The 17,563-nt window shown below is 40.6% G+C and overlaps 2 protein-coding genes across 2 annotated transcripts; one reads left to right on the top strand and one right to left on the bottom strand.

Annotated features, from left to right (window-relative positions):
- Window positions 1-257: 257 nt before the first annotated feature.
- Window positions 258-1,958, bottom strand: LOC107573587 (uncharacterized). Its single transcript, XM_016260014.1, has 2 exons — window positions 1,200-1,958; window positions 258-773 (listed from the first exon to the last, which is right to left on the bottom strand). The coding sequence occupies exons 1-2, from the start codon at window positions 1,809-1,811 to the stop codon at window positions 258-260; spliced, it is 1,128 nt and encodes a 375-aa protein (XP_016115500.1). The 5' UTR covers window positions 1,812-1,958.
- Window positions 1,959-9,666: 7,708 nt separating this feature from the next.
- LOC107573586 (gamma-aminobutyric acid receptor subunit rho-1-like) lies at window positions 9,667-14,620 on the top strand. Its single transcript, XM_016260013.1, has 8 exons — window positions 9,667-10,024; window positions 11,318-11,368; window positions 11,626-11,732; window positions 12,462-12,529; window positions 13,037-13,182; window positions 13,674-13,751; window positions 14,163-14,245; window positions 14,439-14,620. The coding sequence occupies exons 1-8, from the start codon at window positions 9,909-9,911 to the stop codon at window positions 14,618-14,620; spliced, it is 831 nt and encodes a 276-aa protein (XP_016115499.1). The 5' UTR covers window positions 9,667-9,908.
- The last annotated feature ends 2,943 nt before the right edge of the window (window positions 14,621-17,563 follow it).

Raw genomic sequence — 17,563 nt, 5'->3', positions numbered from 1 at the left:
GTATTCAAAGTGCAAAATCTGCTGTTGTATATGTCCATAAAAATGTAAAAACAGCATTTTTCCTAGCAATACAACGTAATGCATTTTATAATGCATAAAATTAGTGTTGTAAGATATAACAGAAATGTCACTGTGGCTACTAAACTAACCATTATTTTTAACAAACAAATATTTTTAATAACAAATGTGTGCTTATTTATTTGAAACAACAAAAGGTGCTTACTAGCAAGGACCTGAATGAACATTTAAGTTGAGTTTTACCCTTCAAACCAGTGGTTGTACCGCATGAGAAGAAGTCTCTCAAACCTTTGGTCAGACAGCTTGTTCCTCTTTGGAGACAGTACCAGACTTCCCAGGCTGAAAAGTTTCTCAACAGGTGCACTGGATGGAGTAGCTGCATTTTTCTTCAGAGAAATTTCCTTTATTGTGGGAAATTGTTTAAGAATCTCCATCCCTGTTTCGGCTGTTCTCAAGTAGGTCATTACTTCAGTTTCCACAGTGCTGAAGGTATCATCAGCCTCCTCAAAACAGAAAAAGTCCTGCACATTATAGGAGCTTGAGTCTGGTGTTGTCGGAGACACAGGCATCTTGGCTGCTTGCTGAACAGGGCCAGGGCGAGGGATGAGCTTGTGACACTCTGCTGCCAGCATTCCTTTGACCATCTCTTTCTTCCTCTGGTCTCTCAACCATCGCAGTTTGAACATAGGAAGTGTGACAGCTGCCAGTATTGCATCGTTGCTTTCCAAGACGGATGCAAATCGTGTTTTGATTGCCTGCAAAAAAAACCCCACAGTGACAGATATTAGAATGAGTGAAAGATTCCCTCTATGTACATTCTATGAAAGCTGTACACCACTATGTGATTTTTGACCTATAGATATGAGTTATAAAATCATTTAAACATCACAAAAACACACACATTAAGAAAGTGAAAATATATGTGCAACTGATTGGACAAAACTAAAACTTTATTTTGCAAAAAAGGAATTATGGTATTATTACTGTTTATTTTTCATCCAGTGGGTAGGTGCAGTACAGTGTGTGTGTGTGTGTGTGTGTGTGTGTGTGAATAGAATCAAAAATTATGTTGTGCACTTTACATTCTTTCCATTTCTTAGGCTATATTGGTGCTTGCTCAGCTAAAAATATTAATGTTTACATCTATAAACTTCTTTTGAATATTGATGAATGTTTCTTACCTGAACTATGGCATCAGGTAGGCCAGTTGCAATAATCAGGCCTTCTCTTATCTCCAGTAGCTTCGACATCAAAACTTCTATTGTGGGCAGGAGGGTGCCATAGTAACAGTTTTCTTCTCCTTGCAGGATATCCAGAGCAACTGTGAGAGGCTTCATGATGGCACAGTATTCCCTCAGAAACTGAAACTCCCTCTCACCAATACATTTTAGCTCTAAACGATTAGAGATGGTACTCAAGTCAGTCATGGGTATTTCAACTATTCTTGCCACAGCATCATAAAATGAATTCCACCTTGTGGAGCATGGCACAAGCAGTTTTTTGCCAACCAAATCGCCCACTAACTCTGAAGCCAAAGTCGACCGGCTAGCCTTACTCCACAGTGCTGTGCACTTGGCGGTAGCACTTCTGTAAATTCCTTTAGTCCCAGGATTTGAAAGCAGCCACTTGTCCACATCAGAGCATGAAATTAAGTTAAGTGTGTGAGAGGCACACCTCAGGTGTGGTGGTAAAACAATCCCCTCCTCTGTGGAGGTGTCAAGCACGTCTGCAACATTTGTGAAGGTAACCTCTTCATCATCATCATCGTCAGAGAGCGATTCCGGCTGATACATTTGGAAGGCTTTTACAAAGTTAGAGCCGTTATCAGTAACCGTAGCTGTAACTTTCGTTGACAGTCCATATAATGAATGAATGTGATTGATCTCAGCAGCAATGACATCATACGTGTGTCTACCTTTGATCCTTTTACAGGCCAACACAGCTTTCTGGCGTTGAAGAGTAGCGTGTTTATCCAGTGGGCTGTCAAGCCTAGGAAGCTTTTGTTGTGGACAGACCAAATGTCTGCAGTGGTCGCGATGTAGTCTAGCCCCTCAAATGTTGTCTTCAGCTCACTTTCCATTTTTGAATATTCTTTATCCAAGTAGTTGGAAAAAGTTTTTCGTCCCATTTGCTGTGTGCCGCCTGAACATGTTATCATGCTAACGAGCTGCCTGAAAGCCGGCGACTCCACAGTAGAGACAGGCTGCATGTTTTCAACAACATACCGTGCAATAGCTTTGTTGATCTGTCCCTGACCCTGGCTAACAGTCTGGTTAAAATCTAGTCGCTGTTGTTTGGCTGGAGGGGCTTGACTCACTTCGAGTGTGTCCACCGACACCGGGTTAGCTTCTAGCTTCGTCGAGGCATGTACTTTCTGGAGGTGCTTCGACAGATTGGAGTTGCTGTTTATCGCAGTAGATAGGACCTTCGAACCAGAAAGACACAGCTTACATTTGACTAAAAGTTTTTTGTCTTTATGCTCAACTAAAGTGAAATAATGAGCATATTTCCACTTTGAGAAACTCGTCTTGCTCTTGCCTTGACTCGCCATGACTGCCGCACATACTTGAATAAACGGAAACACGCCCACAGTGCGTCTTCATTTTTACAGTGGTTGGCATCCACCAATCCTACAATGCGTCGCTGCTGTAAACAGGTTAGGCTGTAGGCTACACTTCAGCCAAAATTAATTCATTTAAAAAAGTAACGGACAATGCACCATATGGTAACGGTAACGGAGTTAATTTATTTAAAAAGTAATGCATTACAGTATTAGTTACTGTCAAAAGTAACTGCGTTACAGTAACGCGTTGTTACTGCCCAACACTGTTGATGACTGCTACTCTAGGAATTGACAGTTCTTATTAGCCACGAAAGCTGAGCTCCAGGGTCTCTTTTTAGGGGTATCTATCTACTTTTTAGTATCATACCCTCACCCTGGCGGGCACCCTAGCCAAAGTAGTCGTCTTCAGCCTTGTGGGGCAGGGCAGAGATTCTGGAGGAATTCTCTGTCTGAAAAACCTGCACTCAGTTCGGACTTCTATCCCTGTACATACTTCGGATTCACCCACAACCATGGACAGCAGGGGTGGGTGAAGTATTTTTTCCCCAGCTAGTCTTCATTGCATGATTCTGCTACTTTTTTAATCAACCTCATCTACAGTATATGTGTCTTCCATGATCTGGGCGGCGTTAGGTTTTCGGGGCAAGGGACAGGTTATTTGCTTGCACCACCATTGCACGTTTGTAATTTGAAGACATGTTTTTAGGTCAGAATGAAGGTAGAAAATAACTTTTCAAAAATCTTTACCAACATTATAGGTGAAGCTCAAGGTACATTTAAAATAATAATATAAAAAAAACATCATAATCCTTTACACCTTGGTCATGTCAGGACATGTCTCAGCCTACATTTGCTTAACAGGAGAAGACATTTCAATATTGCCATATCACATCTCTGGCTCTGTCTGCAACGTTGGCACCACCCTCATGTTCTCCATCTCTGCTGGCTCTGCCTTAATCTCCTGCTCTGCTGGCACCACACGGGTCCCCAAAGGTCTTCCCTACTATCTCCTCTTGTCTTCCACTGCTCCACCACCTTCCTGGACTGTTTGTTTTATATTGCTTGTTTCCTTTTTGTGGAGCATCTAGAATCTGCTCCTAAAGAGCTCTGTCAAACTAGTTTGCGTGGTTGCTGTTCCTGTTTCCCCTGAGATTAGTTTGATTTGTTTTAAGCTGTGTCTCCTTCACCCCTGTGTATATAAGCCCTTGTGTTTCCAGTGTTCATTGTTTGTTGTTTATCCACTGTTGTATGTATCATCTTTGTTCTCAGTTCTGCTCCCTTGTCTCTTAGTTTTCTCAAGAACTGCAGAGGCTGGGAGACACCAAAAGTCCTGCAGGGCGATGTAACAATGAAGAGCAGACAAGATGGAGTCAGGGCATCGGAGGACTTAGGTGGAGCTGGAGCGACTGAGGATTAAGGTGGAGCCAGACGTAAGGAGGAGCCAGACGTAGCAGAAAGGGTGGAGGGACGAGGTGCAGATGATGGACCAGAAGTCTGTGGCACAGGCAACTAACCAAGGTGGATGAGGAAGCTTAGTGGAGTCAAAAGGACGATGGTCAGGTGGAGGCCAAGGTGGAGATGACTGCTCAACAGGCTGAGGTGGAATTACAGGTCTTGAGGTTTGAGGTGGAGAACACGAGTCAAACCCCTTGGTTAAGTTGGCAAACAGTCCGCCGAGGTGAGTACACTGAGCACCGAACAGGTAACGTGAGAGGAGGCAAATGACTGGGCAGAGCAGACAGGGATTCACAAACAGCTTTCTTGGATGATGCAAGACAGACACAAATGTCAGGACCATGTCCATATAGACTATGGACATCAATCATAGACTATCAACCAATACGTTGAACAGGCAGGAAACTCAGGTACTTCCTCCTCAGCCGAGTTGGAACAGACAGAACTTTCACTTGGCAGACTCGAATCAAGCAGAGGAACTGGGAGTGGGAGGCAGGGTGGGAACACATATTCTAAAAATTCAATGCTGGGTGAAGAAATAGGCTTAGTGCAGGGGAAAGAAACAGGCAGGAAACACTCACTCTCTCAATCTATCAGGGCTCCACGTCACCCTCTAAAACTCCAACAGCATTCCCTCAGGGACAGAGGATGTAGCCAGCTCATGCACCTGGTCAGACACTCCGTTGAGCTCGGGCTCTGAGGCAATATATGGTTCAGGTGTCGACACTGGCTCCAGCATTGCAGCAGACTCAAGCTCTGTGTCTGCGGTGGGCTCAGGCTTTTATTCCCCTGTGGGCATGGCTGAAGGGATGATTTGCGCTGCGTGGACTGTGGTGTTGTGATCCTCTCCATCTCACTGATTGCAAAGGAGGATCTGCAATGAAACAGGATCCAGTCCAGGTGCTCCGTGAATGTCCCTCCAGAGTCATCTCTGGGCAGACGTGCTTTTATCCGTGGATTCAAACCTGCCCAGAAAAACATGCAGAGGCTGGTGTCGTGGACAAGATGTTGAAGCTCCAAAAACCTCCTCCATATCTTAAGAGCCTGTTCTTCTGTCAGCAAATTGTTGAAACATGAATGAAAAATAAACAGGATTAATGGGCAGCAGTCCATTTGTAATGGGGGAACTACTGAAGGCGAGCATAGTGAACCCAAGTGCAGTTTATTGAACAGAAGTGAAATACAAAATACAAACAAACAAATACCTGACTTGACTTGACATGAACAGACTTGGCATAACAGAACCATGAACTCACCGACAGAGGTTACAGGAACAAAGCTAGACAATGGAAAATAAGAGGCTATATACCAAACAAAATGGTTCACATGAGACAATCCAACCAATGTGAAACAAGACATATGACTAAAACAACCAATCACAACATGACATATTGAACAAAGGAACCAATAATGCTCCTAAGGAGTTACTCACCATTAAACAAGAGGAAGAAGAAAGAACCTATAGCAGGATCACATGAGGGCAAGGGAAACACATGACATGACAGAAACCATGACTATGACACACGTTCAACAGATGTCTGTTGCGATCATCGCTTCAGAAACTTCTTGTAAATATACATCTTTCACGCTCTTCACCGAGCGCTAACACAGATACACACAGGACTGTTTGAAAGCTGCATCTGTCAGCGGATGAGCTGATATATTAGGGATCCTCTGATAGACACGGCTTTCAAATGCTCCTGTGTGTATCTGTGTTAGCACTCGATGAAGAGCGTGAAGCGATGCTCATTGTAGCCAATCACAGACATATCTGTTGAGCACGTGAACACAATGGCTAATTAGAGGTGTTCAAGAATCCTCTCAACAGCCCTCAAAATGCTAGCAGGAAATTTGGTATTGTCACATTTTTTGAATTTCAGTACCGACTGGTACAAAAGTCCCTACTTTTGACAACCCTAACCAAAGATAACAAAAATACTCAGGATATATATCTCTCAGGAATCACTAGCAGCGGGAACAGAACAACCATTAAAACATTGACAAAAACAGACAATGAACTGAAAGAGACAGAGAGCTTAAATACCCAAACAAACCAATCAATGAAATTAACTCAATAAAAAACATGGAAACAGATAAACCCTGACACACATTTCTTTCAGCATATATTTTTTAATTGTCTTCTGAAATGAAAACTTAGTAGAGTTGGCTCTCTAACTCTGTTGTCCTCAAAATCAACATTCCATGTATGGTCTTATACACAAATGTTATCTATTTTGCCACAGAACAGCAATTGCGAGTAAATATTCTGTTATCTTTGCAGTAACATGATATGAAGACTGATTAAAGCTGTCACTGGTTTGATTACCTGAGTTTCCACAGTCTACACTACAATGCGTAGACAACCTTTTCCATTTTGGAGAACCTTGGTTTTACTGGAAAAAACTAAACAAAAACAAACGAACAAAACAAAAAAACAGAGAGAAATAGATGCGGTTTCAGTTTATATGGATTAACATGAACATAGCCTACAGTATGTGCTCCCATTGTCTCATGTTTTGGTCTGGTCCCTCTCGTTATTAGTCCCTACCTGCTTTTCTGTTACTCTTCTGATTACTCTTCCTTTTATATTCCTTCTGTGTACTGTATTCTGTTCTGGTTCATTTTGTGTGAAGTCTCATCTTGGTGTTGTCAAGTCTTGCTAAAAATTACAGTTTGGTGACCCCTGCGGAGACGACATGGAGCCCAGGTAGCTAGTGCCCTACACAGACTCCTGACTCTGTGTAAAGGGAGTGGAAAGGACTGTCTGGGCCCTGTTGTTATTGCTCAGTTTTGTTTTGTATTTTCCCCTTTTTACATTAAAGAACTAAATTTTGGTTCTGTCTCAGCCATGTTCTGTGACATGAAATGTAATCTGTTATTTAGGTTATCAGGACAAATTCCCATAGTTCATTGTTTCCGAATCACTGCTTTAGATCAGTGTTTCCCAACCCTGTTTCTGGAGACACACCGACACTACACATTTTCAACTTTTCCTAATCAAACACACCTGAATCAGCTCGTCAGAAGAGACCCCAAAACCTGGATGGGTCAGATAAGGGTCCTTCTAGGGATAAGGGACACTCAAAATGTGTTCTGTTGGTGTGCCTCTAGGAACTGGGTTGGGAACACTGCAAGTTACTGAGCTATGCTTTGATTCAACCTCCCAACTTTTCTCTTTTTTATCAAAATGTGCTTTTTACCTTGCCATCACTTATTTTGCAATCAAGCAATCAAGATGTTTTTAAACATTTCAAAACACATTCTCATGTTAGCAGACAGATTACATTTTCACATGTGACCAACAATTCCTCAACAAATATAAAATATCATTATCAAATATTGTCAAAATATTCATCTGACGGAGGTGAGAGACCTGACAGAGTTGACATATCTGATGGTGATGATGAAAACCTGAATTTGTAGTCATTTTAACTAATACATGTAATCAATCAATTACTGTATTAAAACAAACACAACAAACAGTGAGTATGTTATTGTTTATAAAGCTTTTTTCAAGACTCACATTTAAGTATTTTGATATATCTTTGGAACACAAATGATCTATTTTCTCTCATCTCAGAACAGTATGTCTGCTGTGCATCTACTATGGTAACAAGGTAACTTTTAAAAACAGTTATATGAACAAATGAAAAATTAGTTGTTACCTCTATCCATTTACATTCACCAGGATCTTAATATTCACATTTAAACATCTTAAAAAATGATCCAAAATGATCAGAACACATATGAACTGTACTGTATAGTATATGTACTATATAGTAATGTATATAGTAATTATATAGTATATATAATATATGTTTTATCCAGTGTTTTGGGTTCCCTCAGCCTTATGTTCCCTCAACCCTTACTCTGCTAGACGTGATGACTATCAATCCACAAAAGCAATATGTGCTGTCAGGTCACATATTTAGTATTTATACATTATTAGAAAAATTAAACACTTTTATATTTAATATAATTAAAAATGACTTGAAAACCACAAAAATATGATGACTTCACGCTGAATGTCAACTCCATCATTGGCCCATCATCTGACAAATTTGGCATTTCTTTCACAAAACAAATGGAGTTCATGTAGTAGCCATTTTTATTTCTCTGTTGATGCGAGATGCTAATAGAACCTGCTTCAGGAGAATAAAATGTTCTAAACATTTCAAATTATTTCCGCAGAAATTGGAAGATGGTGTTGACATATCATGATTGTGACACAGGAAATATTAACATTTAAAATATTCTAAAACTATAAACCTTACCAGAGTCTGTCTGACACTGATGTACTCTGCAGAGGTGAACTGTGGCAAGGGGGTCCTTTAGAGTGACAGCTGCCCCTGATATTGCCTGATTTTAATACATTTTAATAAATGTCTGACGGTGTTGACAAAAAGTGGGGACACAAGTTTGAAACATGCATGCGTCATTGAAAAACAACCGTGCTTTGACATGAGATATTATTAAGTGTTGCCTTTGATAAAACAAGCTCTTTTTCATAATTTAAATACATTTTTATCCATTTTATAGCATATGAATGACTGAGCCCTTCTCTGTGGACACTGTTTTAGATGTAGTGAGAAGACAATAAGTGTCATAGATTTGATATAATAATGCTCAAATTAAATTGAAGGGGATAATTGTGTTAAATACATTCTATTATTAATCCCTTATAACATTTACAATTGAAAATATTACAATTTTTAAACCTAATAGCAGTTACTGAGCATGTTTTGTCCCGTGTCTCAAGAATCAGTGACTGTCTAAAACACACACACACTGAAGGTTTGGCTTTGAGGATCATTGATCAGAAAATGAGAAACTCAGAGCTGGCGCTGTGATCTTATCTCCCTTCCTCAATTTCTGATCAAGTCAATTAGGTTTATTTGTGTAGCGCTTTTCACAATACACAGAGCAGCTTTACAGATTAAAGCTGACACAGATATTGTGGTATGTACTAATAATGTATGTGATAAATAATTACTTATTTTGTGGTGTAAATCCATAATACTTTTTTTAGTGCTTTAGTCACCCAGTGAACAAAACAAAGGCAACTCGGACAAAAAATAAATACATTTTGGTGTTATACAAGAGGAAAAACGCTTTGGGAGACATTGGGAAACATTAGCGTAGATGCCACTGGTTTCTTAATTTAGTGATACTGTTATAAAATGTTTCTCAGCTCATGAAATGGCTTTGTTGAGGAAGAGGAGCGCCTGAGTTTGCCCCTCGGTTGACTAAACGGTTAAAGGGTTAAATGTACTGTAAGCGTCTACTCAGTGACTCTTCCCTTACTCTTCTCTGTGATGATGCTCAGGATTATCACATGCTTTTTCATTTCATAATTCCACAGCAACTGCTCTGCCATTGTTTTCTTCTGCCTGCCATGCATCAGTCCTTGCAATTACTAGATGTGAATTACAGTCACCCATTTACCCAGAGATTTGGGATTGTAGTAGTGATGTTCAGTTTAATGACAAAAATATGCTTCCTTCCTTTAATCAGACAACTGTGTGTTTTACTGGAGACACACAGTCTGTGTGGAGGGAATGTCTCAGCGGTGTTTTCAGAGGCAGATGAAGGAGCTCGAGTGTCTCTCTCGTCAGCATCCTCACGACTGACCTCGCCAGAGAAATGCAGAGCACAGTATCATTAGGAGAATTGGTTTGGGGCGGCGCATCAGGAGCAGAGCGCATCCACCACTGGAGGGATCAAATCTGTGCCATCTGACGCTCAAGGATTTATGGGTTTAGTCCAAATTGCTTTTCCCAGTGTGGAGATTAAGCTGTGTGATGTTAACAGGACAGACGTCCGTGTTCGTTTGGGCTGCAGAGCGCCGAGGATGTGAACATTGAATAGGGATATGAGCACCATGCAGCTGGAGACTGTGTTTGTGTTCATCTGCGTCTGTGTGCTGGGCGCCGCCGGAAGATCGGCCCACAGAAGAGGTCCCAGACAGGAGCCCTACAAGCAAAGCAGGTAATGCTGCTGTTGTGAATGCGGCCTGTCGAGTGCAAAGGAATGAAATCAACTCTGATGGGAAATAGAGTTGCACTTTCTTCCATCAAGAAGCAGTGCATAGAACATAGAAAACAGATAATGATGAAATGAACAAGTCTGTTTTGTTGTCTGTTTAAATCTTCTGATATTCTGTCTGCCTGCTTGATTAATGCAGGATTTCATATCAGTGTCTGAAGCTTCACATTCACTCTTGTGGGTCTTACTCTTCTTATGTGTCCAGAAGGCGCTTTTTTCCCACTATAAAGATCCTTTTGTGCAAGGGAAGGGTTCCATGGATGTTTATGGACCCATCGATGCCAATATCCAAACTATATTTGTAAGGGTGTATGATCTCCCTGTGTCCGGATCCGGTATGTGATTGTCACGATGTCAGACGAGTGTTGTGTCAGTGGAGGAGACACACTGCTGGTTTGCTCTGGAGAACAGAGAGGATTTCTGCTGAGCGGATTATTAACTAGCTGCCTGTGAGCGGCCGCAGCCAGCAACATCACATCAAACATCACTTCATGCTCACGCCTGTCATCTGCACATAATGATGAGGATGATGTGTTTGATTTGAGCTGAACATCAGTTAACCGTGGAACACACACTATTTATTCACTCATACACTTATTTATCTAACACACATACTCAGTCTACACCTCAGATTTGCACATAATATACAGTACCTGTACATACAAAAAAAAACTGTCTATTGTAATATACCTGCACACACAATTGTCAATTTATATATTTTTATTCCTTATTTACTTGTTCTATTTTTATTTTTATTATCTGTGTTTTTTGTTCTGTCACTGTCATTCTGTTACACTGTGGAGCTTCTGTCACGAAAACAAATTCCTCGTATGTGTAAACATACCTGGCAATAAAGCTCATTCTGATTCTGATTCTGATCAAAGGTGCTTTAAAACAGCTCAGATGTATGTGATGCACGCTCGGGAATTATGCTGTTCAACACAAGCTGGAAGAGATTGAAAAGTACAAATGTGTGCTGCACTAAAGCAAACACTGAAGAAACAGCCTCGCAAATGATCAATATCACAGATGAAGTGCGACACCTGTGCGTTTGTGTGTTCGTTTGTTCAATATTTCGTCAAATGTGAGCAATATGAGTGCAGTCCTCTCAGCTCTGAACACATGCGATCAAGTTTACATCCGCTTCACTGAATCAGTGCAGAAATGCAGGAGAAAGGCCTGCGGATCCTATTGATTCAGCAGAACTTCATTTCATTCTCTTTTTGTTCCTCACAGATTACGGAGAGAAACGACACGAGTGGATGGAGGAGCCCAGAAGTCTGGCAGGTACAACATCATTCAATTTGGATCTTTACACGATCTCACAGTCTTTTGTTAGTATTTCTATTAAAAGACTTTATGGTTTTATACGATTTTAAATATATTTTTTTGCTGTGGAGAAGAAATCAAACTTCTAAGATCATAATCTATAATTGCCATGCTCTGTTGGATGTATCTTTTGAAGCGTCTCATTCAGTCTCTCGTCCACACAGAGCTTTAGCTGACAGCTTTGTCTAATAGTTCTACTCGTATTGTCACTGTAGCCCAATCTTCAGAAGAAGTCCAGACATGACAAAGTCTCCTATGACCAAATCTGAGCAGCTGTTGAGGATAGATGACCATGACTTTACAATGAGACCAGCATTTGGAGGTGAGCATGAGCCACGTATAACATCCAGAGATCTGCAGTGATTGCCGAGTCCCGCACGGACTTGTGTTGTTTATGGTTTCACGGCTAACACACTGCAGACGTTTGATGCAACACATCTCAGAACGTTTGTCTTGACATTATCCTTTGTATTTATGGATGCTTCTAATTGTTTAGTTCATGTTATGCTGTCCAACTCTACCTAAAACAATAGACACACATTTATGCATTTGTCAGGCTCTTTAGTTCAAAGGTATGCATTTTTATCAGGAATCAAACCCACGGTGACGCTGCATGTGAAAACACCCTCGTAATCCAGCTTCACAAGACATTTCCACTGAAGAGAAAAGCACGAGTTTCTTTATGACGGAGGCATCATAACTGACTGCTGATAACATTACAACACTCTTTACATGAGCTCTTCAGCTTTGGCTTGTCGTGTGCGTGGAGGAAAGGAAAACAGAGCCGGGTGTCCAGATGTGAGACGGCAGCACTTTGATTGGTCGTGACCCACTTGTGTTTGAGCGCTCGTGTCACAGACGATAGTGAGTCTGAGCTAAAATAGGCCACAGATACTGCAGCATTAAATCCCGTCTGCAAACAGAAAGAGAGCGCTGCGCTACTGTAATATCTCATGATAATGATATATGCTTTAATTTTAATGTGTAAAAATATAACCGACACAAGTGAGGAGTGGAAACACAAATTTTGCCTTTGCCTGTGCTCTTACAGGACCTCCGATCCCAGTAGGTGTGGATGTTCAGGTTGAAAGTCTCGACACCATCTCTGAGGCTGACATGGTGAGCGCTCGATTAAGAGCATGCCGTTATTATTGTGAGTCTTCTGTAAATCCTTAGAATCGACAGACATATTCACTGAAAGGAATCGGCTCATTCACTACATCGCTATCACTGCGTGTTGATTTCTACAGTTTAAAATAACAAGGATTGATATGGTTTTATGAACTGGAGTAGTAGTAAAAATACTACATTACTGTCTGTCACTGGTCAAATAAAATTCTTGGGATTGTAACTACGGTATATTTTGGGAATCTTGTTTTTACTAAAGAAAATAGTAATGTAATCAAATCAGTTGCGAGTCATGTTTAAAGTCCTATTTCCTGTAGCACTCTGCTGTTTAGTGGTTATTAATCATTAAATGTAACATTGATGTCGTAATGCTTTGCGTCATGCCTCACCTGTGGTAAAACCACTGCGACGCACAACCTCGAGTGACTCTAACATCTGCTGCTTTAACTCTTCTCGCTTCGCTTTTAATTGTTTTTACCATCTGGCGTTTCTCCTCAGGATTTCACCATGACACTGTATTTGAGGCATTACTGGAAAGACGAGCGCTTGTCCTTCCAGAGCAGCAATAATCAAAGCATGACGTTCGACAGCCGGCTGGTGAAGAAGATCTGGGTGCCCGACATGTTCTTTGTTCATTCCAAAAGATCTTTCATCCACGACACGACAACAGACAACTTGATGCTACGCGTGTATCCCGACGGAAACGTGCTCTACAGTCTGAGGTGAACGCTTTCAGATCAACCTGACAGAAACAGTCACAGATGTTAATGATCTCAGTCAATGAAGAGACTCTCTAATCATCTCATTCCTTCTCACTCGATGCGCTCTTACCAAATGTGACCCTGGAGCACAAAACCAGTCATAAGGGTCAATTTTCCATTGCTTTCCATTGATGTATGGTTTGTTAGGATAGCACAATATTTGGCTGAGATACAACTATTTGAAAATCTGGAATCTGAGGGTGCAAAAAAATCTAAATATTGAGAAAATCATCTTTAAAGTTGTTCAAATGAAGTTCTTAGCAATGCATATTACTAATCAAACATTAAGATATATTTATGGAAGGAAATTGACAAAATATCTTCATGTTTCCACTGGACGATGTGGTGAATCTGACTGTTGTGTTGTCCAAAAGATCTTTCATCCACGACACGACAACAGACAACTTGATGCTACGAGTGTATCCCGACGGAAACGTGCTCTACAGTCTGAGGTGAACGCTTTCAGATCAACCTGACAGAAACAGTCACAGATGTTAATGATCTCAGTCAATGAAGAGACTCTCTAATCATCTCATTCCTTCTCACCCGATGCGCTCTTACCAAATGTGACCCTGGAGCACAAAACCAGTCATAAGGGTCAATTTTCCATTGCTTTCCATTGATGTATGGTTTGTTAGGATAGCACAATATTTGGCTGAGATACAACTATTTGAAAATCTGGAATCTGAGGGTGCAAAAAAATCTAAATATTGAGAAAATCATCTTTAAAGTTGTTCAAATGAAGTTCTTAGCAATGCATATTACTAATCAAACATTAAGATATATTTATGGAAGGAAATTGACAAAATATCTTCATGTTTCCACTGGACGATGTGGTGAATCTGACTGTTGTGTTGTTGTAGAGTGACCGTCACTGCCATGTGTAACATGGACCTGAGCCGCTTTCCTCTGGACACACAGACGTGCTCACTGGAGATCGAGAGCTGTACGTACACAAACACAGCACACATTTATCCACGTAGCCTCCTCTGACATCTATGTGCATGTGGTTTTGTTGAACTGAAGAAATAAGATGCATGTGGGGCAAATGTGCAGAGGCCAAACCCTTTTTCTACCAAAGACGGTGATTTATTTGAACTAGCAGCAGCTGATGCGGGTTAAATGTGTTATTATTTCAGATGCGTACACTGACGACGATCTTATGCTTTACTGGAAGAAGGGCAACGAGTCGCTGAACACCGATGACAAGATTTCTCTGTCCCAGTTTCTCATCCAGAAGTTCCACACCACAACTAAGCTTGCGTTCTACAGCAGCACAGGTAATGCTTCAGTGCTCTCAGATGCTCGTCTGAATGTTTAGCGCAGATCCGTCAGCGTGACAAACAGGTTTCAGAGTGAAGCCACACCAAATCCTGTGAAATAGTCCACGTGCATGTGGTTTTGTTGAACTGAAGAAATAAGATGCATGTGGGGCAAATGTGCAGAGGCCAAACCCTTTTTCTACCAAAGACGGTGATTTATTTGAACTAGCAGCAGCTGATGCGGGTTAAATGTGTTATTATTTCAGATGCGTACACTGACGACGATCTTATGCTTTACTGGAAGAAGGGCAACGAGTCGCTGAACACCGATGACAAGATTTCTCTGTCCCAGTTTCTCATCCAGAAGTTCCACACCACAACTAAGCTTGCGTTCTACAGCAGCACAGGTAATGCTTCAGTGCTCTCAGATGCTCGTCTGAATGTTTAGCGCAGATCCGTCAGCGTGACAAACAGGTTTCAGAGTGAAGCCACACCAAATCCTGTGAAATAGTCGCAGTGGCTCTAGACATGTGACTTAAAGCTCAGATGTTCTTGGTTTTCATCACTGGACAAAGCTCATCTCCAGTGTGAATTGCTTCTGTTCTTGTTCTGCCTGAATACTGAGGTTTGCTGGGAAAGGCCCTGGTGATTCTGCTGTTCAGGTGAAGGTGGTTGGTCTGAAGGTCACTGTGAAGGTGTCACTCATTCACTGACCGACACAGCATTTAGGTAAGAAGGTGCAGACCCAGAGATTCAGGCCACCGGACACTGAAGAACAGATGGGCTCGGGATCAGGAGCCTGGAGCAGGAGCTGAGCATCTGGCTTCAGTTCATATTAGTCCGGGTTATTTTCACTCGAATACACACTGCTGTTACAGAAGGGCTATTCATGCTTTAACTAGTTTAACTTTTTTTAAAAATTAAAATTTGCTGTTCATTTTCTGGTAACTTCACAATACGGGTGCACAAATATGCATTAATTCATGCTTAACTATAGTTGCACAGATAATCACGAGTTAATATGTGACCCTGGAGCACCAAACCAGTCATAAGGGTCCATTTTTCGAAATTGAGATTTATGCATCATCTAAAAGCTGTATAAATAATCTTTCCATTGATGTATGGTTTGTTAGGATAGGACAATATTTGGTTGAGATACAACTATTTGAAAATCTGGAATCTGAGGGTGCAAAAAAATCTAAATATTGAGAAAATCATCTTTAAAGTTGTTCAAATGAAGTTCTTAGCAATGCATATTACTAATCAAACATTAAGTTTTGATATATTTACGGTAGGACATTTACAAAATATCTTCATGGAACATGATCTTTACTTAATATCCTAATGATTTTTGGCATAAAAGAGAAATGTATAATTGTGACCCATACAATGTATTGTTGGCTATTGCTACAAATATCCCCCAGCGACTTAACACTGCTTTTGTGCTGCAGGGACACATATATAACTCATGAAGAAACAAATATCAATAAATTGTTATTAGTTAAATGTGTCATAATGTATTAGTTCGTATAATGTATGATTTGCAAAGATATCATTGTTATGACTTTACTTGTTGAGGCACAGAACTATTAACTAATTGTTAATTCATATGTCATTGTGGTTATGGATTTTGAATTAGTTTATTAGTTAGTCATGAAAACAATTAAAGTCAACATAATGATATCTTTGCAAATCATTAGCTAATGATTAATTAAAGAAGACAACTGCAAGTTGAAATGCATGGCTTCAACCCATTGTGGTAATTAACACAAGAATTTACACTATTAGTTAATATAATATGTTATTAGGGAATTCATACATTTTGACACATTTAACTAATAAAAAGTTATTGATTACTTAATCTATGAATCATATAGAATGTTCATTTGTTGCTGATGTAGTAATTATTAATAAATGGTTTAGTTATTCATGAGTTTTATATTAACTCTGTGCATTAGTTAAGCATGAATTAATGCGTATTAGTGCCCCTGTATTGTAAAGTGTTACCAATTTTCTCACTCTCAGGAAATCCAAGATGTCGGTGACTTACTCAGTAGAACAGTAAAAAAACAAAAACATATGATATGCCTTTAAACCTGGGTCATTCTGAACACAGCTACAGGGAATCCTGGGTTATCCTGGGCACACTGCTCATCAATTACCCGGGTTTATAATTAACCCTGGCATTCATAAGATTGCGTGTCGAGTTACTGTTCTTATCAGCGTCACTGTTTATATAATGACTAGCATTCTAACAATGTTTCACGAGTTCGCCTGTCCTCCGGTTCTAATGGTTAATGGTAAATGAAGTTGGCTTGCTGTCCTTGACGGAGACTCGAACCCAAGGCTCGGCCTCAGAGTTCCCCCACTGTGGTACTACATCGAGGGAGACTAACAGAAATACAGGTGGAGATGGGGAGGTGGAGGGATGCCGGAACAGTGCAATGAGTGCTGCTTATATAGGCTTGTAATGATCATTGACAGGACTGAGTGATTAGGCTCCTATGTTTGGACCTTCATGTCGTTTCATACTGTGCAAGGTTTGCACCACAATGCAGGGTCAACAGCACAAAAGCGGTGCTAATGCTCCAGAGCAGGGTTTCAAAACCCGGGTAAAAAATGGTGCTCACACGTTTCTAAATTACATGTGTGACACATACCCGGGGTTAAAGCGTGGTCTAGAACAACAATAACCCGGGGTTAAGCACAGTGTGAAAAGCCCTAGAGAGTATTTTAGGCTGTTTTCATACCTATTTTCTGATCCCAGTTACACTGTACATCTCAGCCCTCTTTTCACATGCTGTAACGTTTCCCCCGATATGTTGCTTGAACAGTACTGTCTAAGGTTTGAAATGGATGTGCATCACACCACCAGTCTGGCCATTTAATGGAGTAAAATATGGTAAAACTGCACCAACATGGTGGGCTGTGCACATTAATCCAGATTTTTGTTTTCTAGGCTGGTACAATCGTCTCTACATACACTTCACTCTTCGGCGTCA

Source organism: Sinocyclocheilus grahami, unplaced genomic scaffold (genome assembly GCF_001515645.1).
Source record: "Sinocyclocheilus grahami isolate Dianchi unplaced genomic scaffold, SAMN03320097.WGS_v1.1 scaffold1981.1, whole genome shotgun sequence".
Lineage (NCBI taxonomy): Eukaryota > Metazoa > Chordata > Actinopteri > Cypriniformes > Cyprinidae > Sinocyclocheilus > Sinocyclocheilus grahami.
Note: the sequence above shows the minus strand (reverse complement) of the source record. Positions and strands in the feature narration are given on the sequence as shown.